Source organism: Alligator sinensis, unplaced genomic scaffold (assembly GCF_000455745.1).
Source record: "Alligator sinensis unplaced genomic scaffold, ASM45574v1 scaffold969_1, whole genome shotgun sequence".
NCBI classification, from domain to species: Eukaryota; Metazoa; Chordata; order Crocodylia; family Alligatoridae; genus Alligator; species Alligator sinensis.
In genome coordinates this window covers 293,867-308,814 of record NW_005842739.1, presented here as the reverse complement: position 1 = coordinate 308,814, position 14,948 = coordinate 293,867, and the positions used below count along the sequence as shown (strand labels likewise).

General features: G+C 42.2%; 1 protein-coding gene across 1 annotated transcript; it reads right to left on the bottom strand.

The window, feature by feature from the left end:
• Positions 1–273: 273 nt before the first annotated feature.
• On the bottom strand, positions 274–14,942 carry ALDH5A1 (aldehyde dehydrogenase 5 family member A1). Its single transcript, XM_006034433.3, has 10 exons — positions 14,898–14,942; positions 13,046–13,129; positions 9,550–9,720; positions 8,787–8,903; positions 8,173–8,316; positions 7,011–7,154; positions 6,076–6,234; positions 4,774–4,943; positions 2,972–3,030; positions 274–2,790 (listed from the first exon to the last, which is right to left on the bottom strand). The coding sequence occupies exons 2-10, from the start codon at positions 13,091–13,093 to the stop codon at positions 2,585–2,587; spliced, it is 1,218 nt and encodes a 405-aa protein (XP_006034495.2). The 5' UTR covers positions 13,094–13,129; positions 14,898–14,942; the 3' UTR covers positions 274–2,584.
• Between the last annotated feature and the right edge of the window lie 6 nt (positions 14,943–14,948).

The following is a 14,948-nucleotide window of genomic DNA, read 5'->3' as shown; positions in this document are numbered from 1 at the left end:
TACTGCATCTGGATCTTCTGCAGGAGCAAAAAGTGTCCTTTCAACCCCCCCTGGTGGCATAACTTCAGTATGAAGCACTCAGGCATTTTACATTGGCACTAAGGTATGAGCTCCAGCCATGATAATGTCCGAGGATCCTGGTTTTCTCCGATTAAAAAAAAAAAAAAAAAAAAAATCCCCAATTTTTAGGTTAAAAAAAAAAAGGAACCATGGTTTTTGGGTTATTTTTTTAACAAAAAAATTGGGGATTTTTTTTTGAATATCAGAGAAAACTTGGGTTATTTTTTTAACAAAAAAATTGGGGTTTTTTTTTTGAATATCAGAGAAACCCAGGATCCCTGATAATGCCATACAAACTAAATAATAACAACAATATTAAAAAGCCACGTAGTATTTTACAGCACTCTGTGTGTGCACTTTAGAAGTCTGCTGTGAAGCTCTGCTCCACTCTGCCAATCTTAAATCATTCCCAAATTCATACTTCCCCTTCCTTTGCATAACTGAATGTATATTGTACAACAGCCTGCTTAATAGTGTAATTAGACTGAGGGAAATTCAGTGTAGATAGGGGGAGGCTGGCTCACTGTAACAACTATAAATGCCTTGTAAATAGAAAATGTAGACAGACATCTGCTTCCCTGCAGCCTCTGCAATGCTAGCTAGAAAGAAGTTTTCTGAATAAAGTGCTTGTTATTTAAGTAAAGTTAAAACTTCAGGAATGCACCACTCTTTCATCTTCTAAAGATGATTTCCCTTAACTAACTGGGATGGCTCACAAAAGCCTCCCCACTGCAGATCTGTATTTAAATTCTTAGTAGAACCTAACTCTCTAATAGACATCTCCCTGCATGTGGAAAAGCCCAAGCCAAGGCCTGGAGACTTTCAGGGAGCAGAGGCTAGAGGAGCTCTGGAGCCTGTGTAGATGCTGTGCAGATGTGGTAAAAAACACCCTCTAAAAGGGGTTAGGCATCATGGATGTTGATTAACATATCCTTTCCTTGGTCCATGGGGAATTACATTGGTCTTGCAAAGGGGATTGGTTAGGTCAGTGGTTCCCAACCTGTTCAGCGAGAACACTCTTCCACTGATATTTTCAATGTGCTAGTACCCCCATTTCAGAACCACTGTTGGTGCTGCCTCAACTTACCTCAGTGGTTCTCACCCAGCTGCTGCTGCCTCCAGGTATAACTGCCCCCCACACCTTCTGCACAGCCAGCTCAAGAAGGGCTGTGGAATGTGCACATGCTCCTCCTGCATTAGAGATCATCCTAAAGCAGGACAGGAGTCTGGTCTGCAGCCTTCCCCCTGCGCCTGCCCAGTTCTCATCCTAGAAACAGAGGCAAATGGGTGGAAATGTCTCGTGTGCCTCTGGTTCTCTTTTATTTTAAAGAAACTTTTCGTGTTCCAAGCCAAATCAAGTCCAAATCCGTGAGTCAGTCCAGAATCAGAAGTGGCCCTACAACCAGCAAACATCCTCAACTTCCACCAGGTGCTTCAGATATTTCCGAAGTCTTCTGGCAGGCATCCTACGTGCAGGCCCAAGACCAAAGACTTGGGGTTCAGATGCTCCCAAGTTTCGCCTGCCCTCAGCCATATGGCCACAGAAGCAAGCTAGGGAGGAGCCCCAACACCTCGGTGGGTACTAAACCACGCCAGAAGAACAGTTATCCCTGGGAATGCTTAAGGAGAATGGCCTTCTTGGACCCAGATACATGATGTTTCCCCTGGTTCTGGAAAATCATGGGTGGGGGTGAAGGGAAAAAGGGAGAGTACATGGGGAAAGGCTACAGCCTGAGTCAGCTCTCCTGTCCTGGTTTAGTGTTACGAGAAAGCCCCGATGCAGCAGGAGTACGTGCATACCGCAGATCTGCACGTGGGGCAGTTTTACCTGGCTGCTGCAGTGGCAGCAATGCCTGCATCATGACCCTCACCAGCCCTTCCTCCCCACAAGTGAGAACCACTGGGTTAGACATTCATTTACATACCACCTTAGATATAGTTTTCTCCTCATTCCAACAGCTCTGAAGTCTCCCTGCAAGGTGAGTAAAATTCTCTTTCCTCTGCTACCACTGAGCCAGGCATGTTCTGTATCCATTGCCTCGCTGTGCATCCAGCTTATACAGAATTTGTTAACTTCCCTACTTTGCCAAATGTTATCTCCCCCAACAGTTCCCCACATACATGGTTTTAGGGAAAAAAGGTGTCTGTTTCTTCTACCAGAAATGGAGGATGGATCTTCATTGTGGACAAAAATTACTCCACCCTATTTGCTTACTCAGGGTAAGCTTAAATAATAGAGACACTACTATTCTTTCCTGCCCCCATCAAAGAGAGGCACAGTAGTTATACTGCTGGGTATTAACTAATACTATGAACATGCAGTATGTAAAGATCAATGTTGAGTAGTATTTTTACATATACTAGCACAAGACTGTAAAACATCTCTTAACACTTACACAAGAGGGTCACTTAATTCGGAACGGAGTAAAAGTTGCACTAATATGTACCAATATCTAGATTTGTAATTTACTAGACCTAAAGCCCTATTTTCCAGGCCTTCATGGATTGTCTCTCTCACTGGTTGTTATAAGCCTCCAAAACAGACGTATTTGACTTCTAGGTACTCATCAATGCCATATTTTGAACCCTCTCGTCCTAGACCAGACTGTTTTACACCACCAAAAGGGCACTCTACTGCAGATAATAATCCTTCATTAACCCCAACCATTCCAACCGCCAGCTGCTCCGCGACTCTCCAGATCTGGCCTGGGTCTTGAGAATAGAAGTATCCTGCAAAATGGACACAGAATACCTCATGAGAGCAATAGTCAAAAGGATGCAGCAGCAGACACCTTGGACACAGGTGCTAGCAGGTATACTCACTCTTAAGTAAAAATATTCATCCCACTTACTGGCAACACTAAGCTCAAACTTATAAAATGATGTATTTATCTGCCAAGGAAGAACTTACCTGCTAAACCCACATTGGCTGAATTTGCTATAGCAACAGCTTCTGCCTCAGTATCAAACCTGTCGACATAAGAGAAATGGACACCCGTGAGATCTCCAGTCAAAATAACAGGCATCCTTTGCTCCATTATCTTCCTGTTCTCTGAGATATAGCCAGAACTGCCATATGGGGAGTAGGGCAAAGCACATATAACAGTTCTCTGTGACAAGTTCCAGGGTTTAAAGTTTACTTTTCTGTGGGTGTGTCTACATGAGGCACTATGGTGATATTATATCAGTGGGCGCAAACTGTGGAGCTATGTCGCTTTAGCAATGCGCTCCCTCACTATAGTGCATTGCTATGGTGACAAAGCGGTTAAAAATTACCGTGCGCTGCCAGCACAGTGCAGTACAAGCTGTTACTGTGACATCATTTAGCACTGTGGTCACCAACCAGTCAATTGTGATCGGCTGGTTGTTTGGGGAGCCCCTGATAGTAGCCCAAAGAGCCCCCCAGACTGAGATTGACTGTCAGAGGCTCTGGGATCCAGAGTAGCAGGATGCACGTGGGGACGCAGTCCGGGAGCGGTGAGATATACGAGCAGTGGGATGTACATGGCTGGGCTGAGCTGAGGCCCTTGCTGGTGGGGCCGGGCCGGATGCGTGGGACAGTCCCCTTCTGTGCCCCCTGCCACAGGGTGAGGGGGGCCCTGGCCAGGTTGAGTCAGGGGAGGGTTGGAGCCCAGGCGGCTCATCCAGGTGCGCAGGGGCCTCTTACTGCTGCCTGTACCCTGGCGGAGGCCCGGGGGGCACATACCCCCCACAATCTGTGCAGGGCAAGGTGGTTGCCCCTGCCAGAATGAAGGCATAGGGATGGTAGATTGGTTGCAGGAAGTCGTGCTCCTGTCCCTTCTTTCCTTTTTTCCCCCATGTGCATGAAGGCCAAGTCCCATCTTTGAGGTCACTCACCCTTTCGCTGGAGCTACAGTTTGAGGCTTAACCCTATTACAGCCACTGCCAAACTGGCAACAGCTTTTGGCTTGGTCAAATATATAAAGTCCAGTATATAAAGTACAGAATTCAAATTCGGCAGGGTTAAACCTGAAACTCTGCAGACCCATGCATTCAGCCATGGTGAACCTATGCTGTGGCACTTAAGATTCTGGAAATATCTTTTTTTCTTCATTTTGCCTTCCCAAAACAAGGTTCATGATTTATCTGTGGATATGTAATATACAGGAAAAATATAGTACTTTTTTTTTTATTAGCAATGTCTTTGGCTACACTAGCTGTTAAGTGGCAGTTAAAACCATTTAACCAAAATGGATGAACTTGCCATTCATTTCCCCCACATCTAGACAAGCCATCCCACCTAGACTAACTCTTCCTTCAGGCAAGATCCAACATAATCAGACTGAAGAAGGTCTCAGAAAGAAAGGTGCCAGAGTTAAAATTTTCCCACAATGTATTTTGGACCAGAAAAATCTAGGACCAGCATATCATGTGCCAAGATCCAAGCTGTCTTTCTGTCCTCATCACTTTACAGAGCATGAAACTGATGGCCTTTACTGTTACCCTCCTTAATGATGCCATATAAAAGCATTACTTAGAGATGTCTTAATATTATGAAAATAAATCAAAATTCAGAAAATACTGAAGTAAAAACATAGAATGGTGTGCATGCTCTCATGTTCTCTTCATAATAACTAGAGACCTAAACATAATTGACAAATAATAATGCACATGCATCCATATTCACAACAAAATATTTCTGAAGCTTGCTTTCTTTGTCACTAAATTAATCTGTAAAATAGATCGGCTTACTTGATAACTGGTGCCACTGGACCAAATGTTTCTTCTTGAGTGCAAAGCATGTTTGTTGTGACATTGCTCAGCAAAGTTGGCTCAAAGAAGTTCTTCCCAAGGCTGTGCCGTTTTCCTCCTGTCACAATGGAGGCTCCTTGAGCCACCGCATCACTAATGTGTCTTTCTACCTGAGGTGAGCAAAATAAATGAGACTCAAGCTAGCATTGGTTGCTACGTGTCTGGCATATACTTCACAGGGAAAGAAGATTCCTGTTTGACGCTTTTAAACAGGGCATTCAAAAAAAACCAAAAAAAAAAAGAGAGAGAGAGAGGCAGGACTCCCTTCGTGATGCAGTTTAAAATTTTCTGATTTGATGCCTTGTTTGGCTTGAGGGGTTTAAATGACCACTTTCCAGGTGAGAGTGTCTTAATCACCAGGTGAGGAGAAGGGCCAATGTAGTACTCTCTCCTCTTGCAGCTGAAGCCCTGACACTGTGCAGCAGTGTACAGCACTTGTGAAAGATAGTGCTTTATGATGAACGGAAAGGTGCTTTGTTTATACACACAAAGATATCATGCCAGATACTTCCCAAAAGGTTGTAAATATTTATCTCCTATGGCAAATATAATACATTCTGGCAAATTTGTAAGCAATCTGTCGTTGATATCTAAATGAGACTGAAAGGTCACAGCTATACCTGCATTGCATTAAGAAAGGAGCGATTCACACTGTCAGAATCAGCTTTAGCCTCAAAGAGCACAAGACCACATGTAACAAAAAATCAAGACCGCTTTTGTGGTTCCAAAAAAAAGTTAAATATCCTAGAAATAAGCAGTCATCTAGAAGAGAGGGAGTTCCAAAGCTTGCACAGTAGTTCTCATTATCAAAGACTGAGTCTTCCACAGTCACAGCTCCAGTACATTTTTAACCTTAATTTGTTATTCCCCCTAGTTTTGATAGGCAGGAACATTGCTCTTCAAAACAAATGCTTATTCCCAGTGTCAAGGGGTATGCATCCTAATCCATTCCCTGCATTCTGCTGTCTTTAGCAAATGGCTCTATTGAGAAAAATCAGAATATAATTAGGAAGAAAGGTTTGCTCATTGTAGAAGAGTCCTTTTTCTTTTCCCATGGTGGAATATCAGATGGCCATAGCTGCTCCTGATCACATCAGCATAGGCCTTGAGGTGAGAACAGCCTTTCAACAAATACAATCTAAGAAAACAGGTATAAGAAAACTGGGTGCAAAACATGCTTATCAGGCCATAAAACTAGAAATTTAATTTTAAAAAATGCAACCCATATGTTTGTCTTCATACCTTTTCCACTGCCTTTTCGTTAATTAATGGTCCCTGGGTAGTTCTTTCATCAAATCCATTTCCTACATGTAGCTCTTTCTCAATGGCTTTGGCAAACTTTTCCACAAATGTATCATGGATTCCCTTTTGCACCAAGAAGCGGTTTGTGCAAACACACGTCTGAAAACAAACATGAAAGAACAGATGACATAATTTCATGCATCTCTGACATCTCCCAACTAATCTTACTTTCCATGTAGAGGCAGCAGAGTACCATTTTGATTCACTTTACAGGACACATTACAAGTCCAACCCTAATAAGCTGATGTGGTTTGCGTGAGACATTTACAGGTGTAGATTGTGCTACTGAAAGGCTAAATAGGTTCTGATGACTCTGATATATGTATCCACCAGTATGCAAAGGTGAGGGGGTTATTCTCTGATTAGAAGATAGAGAGTGTAGGCTGTGCAGTAGAGCCAGCAATCAAGCAAGAAGAGAAGGTACGAGCTGATGTTTCCATTGATTTTTGTTTACTTTGTCAGTAGGGTCCAAACTCTACTTTTAGGGACTAGATTTTTACAAGTGGTATTTTTAGGTTGGCCTTTCAGTTAGTCAATGCCTTTATCTTTCTGTGTCTCAATTAGGACAACCTCTTGGTCTAAATTTTCCATTGATGTTTCTTCTCCATTTTGCTCCTTCCTTCCCCTAACTTTGAATCCCCTTGGTGGCTTCCAAAACACCTTATACCTGGCCTATGCTTCAGGCCAGGTATTACTGTTGCCCATTCACTGCTTTTACTCTACCACAGATTCCAGCCTCTTTGTTGCATTCATTTCCTGGGGTTCATCTTTGTTCCTCTTCTCATGTTGTCCACTAGCATGAAGGAAAAATAAAACAAAGCAAAAAAAAAAATCACCAAACACAAGAAATAAGGACTATTTAAATTTCTTCTCACCTGTCCTGAGTTTCTATATTTGGAAGCCAGGGCTCCTGCAACAGCTTGGTCCATGTTAGCACTGTCAAATACTATAAAGGGAGCATGCCCCCCAAGCTCCATAGAGACCCTTTTCACAGTGTCAGCAGCATAGTGCAGCAGTAACTGCAAGTATACAGAAGACAGAGAAATCCACACACCTTCAAATGAGTCGGTAAATAATCCATGAATTTAGCCAGTACAGACTAGAGGGGAAGAGGAAAATAACCCTAGCACACAATGGACCTGCAGGTTGTCTCCACAAAACCCACAGACCTTCTTTTCTATGGAAAGTAGTACAAGGAACCACTTCCTATGCTGGTCATGTGAGGTGCAATCCTTACTCCACTGGAATCTAGTAATAAATTCCCCTTGATTTTAGTTGGGTCATAATTTTATCCAATAACTTTTCTGACTTAGTACAAGCACTTGAGTTCTGTTAAACTACCCTTTCCCTTCCACGTTTGTTACTCTTTGCCTTCCACGTTTGTTCCACAGTCAAACAGCACTTTTAACTGAGACTTCTTCCTCTAGGTAGCCAATGTGTTTTCTTCATTTGCTCTGAGACCACTTCAGACTATGTTCCTCCCTGTTTAAGGATCAGATTCCATCACCCTTATTCACATCATATGGTGCCTTTTATCCTTAATTCAACTCATTAAAATTAATAAGATTGCTTCAGCAGCAAGGGTGGTAAAATCTAACCTACAGTAAATGTTTCATCTCATTAATCTTTTCCTCCTTCTCAGAAATATACTCCATTCCTGGCAACACGATTTAATTATGCTGAAGTGTTCCTCTTAGACTGTGCCATTGTATACAGGAAGCAGCAGTTTCTTGGACTGAACCTTCCTGAATAATTGTTCTTCCTCAGATTTCAAATGGCACATTATCATATTTCTGTGACATTATTAGAGGCAAGATTTAACATACAGGGAAAAATAGAAGTATATGCAGGCTATGGAGGGGATTTCTGTGAGTTTGTTATGCATGTTGTGTAAAGGAGAACCTCCCTGAGAACTTGATATGAGAAAGATGTACATAACCCTCTCCCCTTCCTTTACCCCCAGTCTTTTCCTTGGCTTTCCAAACATAATTCCAGTAAAACCATTCAAAGGCATGCTTTGTTGTCTTTATCACATACCTTTCCTGTTGCAGTGGAGCCAGTAAAAGAGATTTTGGCTACCAAGGGGTCAGTGCATAGAGCTTCCCCTACAGCGGGTGTCTGTTGTCTGGAACAGGGAACAACATTAAATACTCCTGCCGGAATGCCAGCCTGGTTTGCCAGCTGCAATAAGAAACAAGAAAAGTGCAGTAAAGATACATTTATAAGAGGATTAGTTAATTTTATACGCTTTATAAAGTAATAAAATACAAATAAAAAACTTAATGCTTTGAAAATGAAACTCGCAAGTCCAATGGAAGTAAGAGGTGCTTGGCACCTCTTGTATTGGGCTCCATAAGTGCCAGCTGCTAGCAGGAATCCCACACAAGTAGGCTCTTGTGCTTCAGTGTTAAAGCTGTCTTTTTGTAATGCTCCTCGACTGTTAGGCCCACCCTGCATAACACTCCTAATATAACCATAAAACATACTGCAATGCTTGTTTCAAGGTAAATATTTAAGCTAAAGGACTATCTTAGTGGCATACATTTGTAAAATCTCAGCATGAAGACTTGGCAAAAGTTAAATTCCTGTTTATGGATCCCTAGTGTAAAGTACAGTCCATTATCAAAATAAAAATCAGTTGAAAAGTTCACCTCAGCAAGTGCTAATGCAGATAAGGGAGTGTCTTCTGCAGGTTTCACCACCACTGTACAGCCAGCTGCCAGGGCTGCACCAACCTTCCGTGTAATCATGGCACTAGGGAAATTCCACTAAGTTGAGAGAAAAATACAGTGAAGCTCAGAAAAGCTAAATACTTCCAGCTTTGCGCAAACAACTGGATATTTTTTGCAGTTTCTACAGAAAACCCAAGCAGAGACGCTCACTACCAGTGAGTTTTCTTTTATGTTGTCAAACACTTCTCAAAATAATGGAAAAGGAGAGAAGTGTGTGTAGAGGGCCAAGACCACTTATTTTTATACTCTGTTAAGTTCTGTAAGCTAAAAAGCAGTACCACTGACATAGAAGTCCTTCTGCTCATGATAAATCAAATACTCCCTACATCTTTAATCCAGGAACAAATCCCTCTCCCTCTGCCATATGCACCCCTCCCACCCACCCCTGGATTATCAATGCCACAATGTATCTTTGATATTAAGCTATTACTTGTTCCAAGATATGTCATTTAATATAAAAATGCATCCAGACTAATGCTTTGTTTCTCTCTCTCTCAAACTTGGTTGTGGCCTGTCTTAGATGGTCATACAGGAGAATACAACCCCACCCGGAACAAGTGAGCAAGTAGAAGAGTCTTTTTATGGGGCTTCTTCTGGGGCAATGGAGATGCACGCTACCCAAGTCCCAGGGCTAAGCTGAACACTCTAATTGAGCTTTGTCAAAAGATGCAGCTTTACTTACAGGGGTGATAATGGCTGCCACCCCGACAGGCTGTTTCAGCACCAAGATCCTTCTGTCTTTTGCAGCAGGTGGAATGATGTCCCCATAAACACGTCGAGCTTCTTCGGCAAACCACTCCAGAAAGGAGGCAGAATACAGGATTTCACCTTGAGCCTCTTTCAAAGGCTTCCCCTGCAATTAAATCAGAACGTCTGAAGAAATGTTTTTATAAACATCTAACACAATGATAAAACTGAGGTGATAAACACATAATTAATTTGTTCTTGATTCACTTGTAATAAGATAATTTTTGCAACTGTTTTGATGGTATTATTTTCATGCTGGGCAGAATCTCGGCTAAGGGTTTAAGAGAGCATTTGCTTAAAAGGTTTTAAACTTGGCCCTCTACAACTGAATTCTAGAGTTGAACTCTGCACAGCGTGCCTTACTTTATACCTGTTAATATACAGGGCACTAGAATGAATAAGAGATGCTGCATTTAATGTGTTATTTGAGGACATAGGTTGAAGGAGGTAAATGATAGTGTGAAGTCATTACAAATTGAAGTTATATGTTCAATTTCATACTGTTAATCATCCTTGATACTCTGTCCATTAGAACATCAAGTAAGTTTTTAGTTTACTACATTTATTTTATCATGTGCAAGATGGCATTAAAGACTGGTTAAGTTGTTATACGTGCCGAGGGAGTCATTGCTAGTTTATAAAATTAATGAAAAAACTTGTAGTGGTTTCGAAGATACTGCAGGATTTTTTTTGGTCCGAAAATCCACCTGCAGAGCCCTTCATTGAAACTCAACAAAAGAATTATTATTATATGCAGGAACTGCTATGGCCTTGCCACTAGTTAGGTAGGTAGGTGCTCAACAGGACAGCTATCTTCCCTGGGGACTTCATGAATGACAGGTGGAGCCTCTATCAGAGAATTTCACTCTTGCATGCAGTACACAGTGAAAATGCCTGTTTTGTCAGCATTTTCTTAAAACCCCCCCAAAAAACTCTAGCACTAGCATCTCCCCATGCTTGGGAGTGTGCTGTCTTTGGGTATTGAGGATCCACCTTTTGATGTTGCCATGAAAGATCTGTCAAATATATAGGCTATTACTGAAAATCACAGTTTGTGTGTTCTGAGCAGCATTTGAACTCCAAAGTAAAAGTATGGAGGGTCATACATTGAAATTTTGTTATTCAAATAGTTGTTCATTCAGTGAGCATAGTTCAGCCTTTGCTGAAAAAAAAAAAGGGATTATGTAGAAAATCTGATCCTATAAGCAAACTATTATAACACATGCATGTTAAGGAAACTGACCTAATTTTTGACTGCTTGATTGTGTGACTCAACATTCTTGTTAAGCTTTTTTTTAATGTAATACACAAAGGTACAGGTTTGTCAACCCTACCCTGGGCAGCTCCTTGAACATGGCAATTAGAGACTATAAAATATGAAAATGGCGTCTATAACCAAACTGCAAGACAAAAGAGATTGAAGGATGATGCTGTCCAAATGATGTGTCAAGGAATTAATTAGAACATCTTGAACATCTGAAATGGAAACCTGGTTAATGGAAATAGTTGAAAGTAGGATAGTGACATATGTAACTAATTACGAGGAAGAGTTACATATTGGTATCAAAAATTACATACTGCCACAGAGAAACCCAGCCACCAGATCTTAGTGAATACACAGATGATTTAAAGCATTTCCTTCCTGAGTGTTATCCCAATAACAGGAGATGGGCAAGTACCTAAAGCAGAAAGGGGCAGGAGCTTTGCATGAGTACTTTGCACTTGGCTTTTTAGCCATCAGTGCAGACATACCGATACACCTGCAAGGTGAAGTTCCCTGGCATAGAAGTACTGCACTCTGCACTGGTTTCAAACGAGGGTAAGAAGAACTTGGTTAATTGTCTTATAGCAAGAAAGGTCTTATATCAGTTACATGTCTAATACTGATATCAATGATGTTAAATTTACAAATAATATGCTCTGGTCACTTCACCCCGTAGATCTGATATATCACCAATGCATAATGTGCAGCGCATAAAGCCTTTACACTTTTTCACATATGTCAAGTGCCACCCCACTGGGGCAAGAACTGCCAAACAAGTTGCTCTTGTAACTTAAATGCTACCAATATTGAACTTAAAATAGAAAGGGAAATATGTAAGAAGAGTAAAACAGTTTTGAAAATTTAAATGCACTGGTTAAAACTTGTAGGTCTCCAGTACTGCTGGAACTGATTGACAGCAAGGCTCAGGGACCAGAACTCTGGGTGTTAGGATTCTATTATTCCAGATCCTGTCCAAAGTCACGCTTCCAGTCACTTCACCCTTCAAGGCCTGTTTCCCCTCGAACTTTCATCTGCCATGTCCTTGTAAGCTCCTGACGGAAGGGACTGTTTCTACTAGATGCACCTATACCACTAACTTGCCAAAGCTGAACCATGTGAAACACACACTGCTCCATGCGCACTGCCTCTTGAATTGGAAGCATCATAGCTGCTTCGGTGCAGCAATGTGGGTGGGTAAGCCAATCAGCTCTGCTCAGCGACAGAGCCAAATAGCCCAGCTACAGTACTGAGTGAACGCAAGCCACCCAACATCAGCTTTGGAAAGTAACCTGCATGGAACAGTGCGTTATGTTTCAGCCTGGCACAGCAAGTTAGTTGTGTAGATATGCCCACTCTGTGTTCAGACAATAATGTGACCCTAATCTCAGCTAACCTGTCGGTGCGGCTACCATAAATATAATAAACAAAATTAGAATTTGCTCTATATAAAGCTCACTTGTAACACAAGATGCATAAAGAAACTGGGGCTAGGTGCATGAACAGAGACCTGGCCTTTCCAAAAGTCTGAGTTCATATGAACCAAACTTTTTTTTTAAATCTGGAGAACTATGTGCAGACTTGTCATGGGTAGGTTTGCTAAACTGTTTTAGTATTCTCTTCACTGTTTTCACTTTTCACAGGCATGTTTTATATTTGCATCTATTTGTTATACCTTTTAGTTGATCTGACTTCTGCTCTCCCTCATTTGTATCTAACTTGTGCATAGAATGATATATGCAGTTGTATTTAATAGGGGATGGGTGCATGCATACATGTGTGTAGAGGTGAAGTGTTGCTGGGCTGTCTTTTCTTCTTCTGTAACAGCCAAACAACAGCAGGCCAGATCAATCCTGCATCACTGATAGCAGAATTTTCTGCTAGGGAATATGGAATTAAGAAGAAGAGAAGCAGCAAGTATTAGCCCTTTCTTTTTTTATCCTCAAAAAGCTAAGATGTACATTGCTCAAATCATGCCTATTTCTAATTCAGGGTCTGCTCTTACTATTATTAAAGACAAAGGGCCTTAAATTGGGACTCTGATATAGAGGTATTGAGCATATTGCAACCATCTTTGTCTGGAAGCTCTGAGCATTCAACCTCTCAGAACAAGACTTACAATACCAAAGGCAAAGAATACTTAGTATATTTCAACCTCCGCTATACTTACATTCTCTGCTGTAATGATCTTAGCGAGGTCATCTTTATTCTCAATCATCAAGTGATACCATTTCCGAAGTAATGCACTTCTCTCCTGGATATGAGAGAGAGAGAGAGACGTTTAGCAGGGTAAGAACTGTTTAAATGTAAGCAAGAACATTACTATCCTGAATTAACTGTACAGTTGCTGAGCATACAGACGTGTCCTCTATACAGAAAAGGCTGGGATGCTAAGAGAGAGTTCGAGATCCTATCCAGGGATAGGGCCAGTAAAAGCTCATCTTTGGAGTAACTTTTGCTTTTGACACCACTGAATGTTTCAGAGGAAGATTTACCCAGGGCAGAAGTTTCTTTCTAAATTTAGCATTGGGAGGAGGTTCCTTTGTGCTTTTAGGCATAAACCTTTATGATCATTTTTAAAAATTATATTCTGGTCAGTGTTACTATTCATTTATGTATCTACCTCTTGATGTGCTTTAACTCTTGGCCTCCCTATTGTGTAGCAGTGAAGTTCCATGCTACAGGATTGCTTATTTAAATGTTTAATGAGAAAAAGATGCCATACTTAAAACTAAATTAAGCCTCTACTTGTACCACATGTAGATCGTGAGTTGTGGCCTTTTACAATAACTGTATTTAAGCTGCTGCCTCCGAACCAGACCTTGTTCTTGTCCCTCCCAGATACTGTACACATACACATGAACACATGCTCTCTGTGCCAGATGCTACATATACATACATGTGCATGGGCTCCATCCTAGGTACTGTATACCTGCACACATGCAATTGCTGTCCCACATGCTATCTATATGCACATGCTTCATCTCAGATACTGCACATGTACATACACAATATCACTGTTGCAGATGCCATGTACACACAGGCGCACACGCACTTCATCCCAGATACTGTACACATACACATGCATGCTCTATCCCAGGTGCTACGTACATACACATGCTCCATCCCAGATAATGTACATACATGCACACTGTATGTATACATGTGTACACACCCAATTGTTCTATCCCATATGCACACATGCTCCATCTCAGATGCTATATACATGTGCACACACATGCACTCTGTCCCAGATGCTATATACACACATACATGCTCCATCCCAGATACAATACATGTACCCATGCACACATGCTCCCCATCCCAGATGCTATGCACACATACATGCTTCATCCCAAATACTGGACACGTGCATGTATGCAATCACTGTTCTAGGCATCATGTACATATGCTTCATTCCAGATACTACACACACACACATATGCTCTACCCCAGATGCTATGCACACACGCTCCAGCCCTGACACTGTACATATTCACACGTGATTGCTGTCCCAGATGCTACATACAAACACGTGCACACACACAACTTCTGTCCCAGATGCCATGTACACATGCATGCACACATGCTCCATCCCAACATGCAGCTACGGCATGTTCACACACGTGACTATGGCATCCCAGATGCCACATATACATGCTCCGTTCCAGATTCTGTACACATGCACACATGTGAACTCTGCCCCAGATGCTATGTGTACGCACATGCCTGCCCAGGTACTGTACACCTGCACACAATTGCTCTGTCCCACAGGCTATGGAGACGTGCATACACACACACTTCAGCTGAGATATTGTACACATGCACACATGTGCACTCTGCCCCAGATGCTATGTGCACACACACACACACACACTCCATCCCAGGTATGGAACATATACAGGTGCACACACACAAGTGCACGCGCCGCCGTACATACGAGCGCACACAAGCGCACGTGCAAACACGCATGCGGACACAGACCCAGGTTCCCCCCGCCCCCGCGGGCCCGGGCCGCTGACCTTGGCGGGCGCGGCGCTCCAGGCGGACCAGGCCCGGTGCGCAGCCCGCAC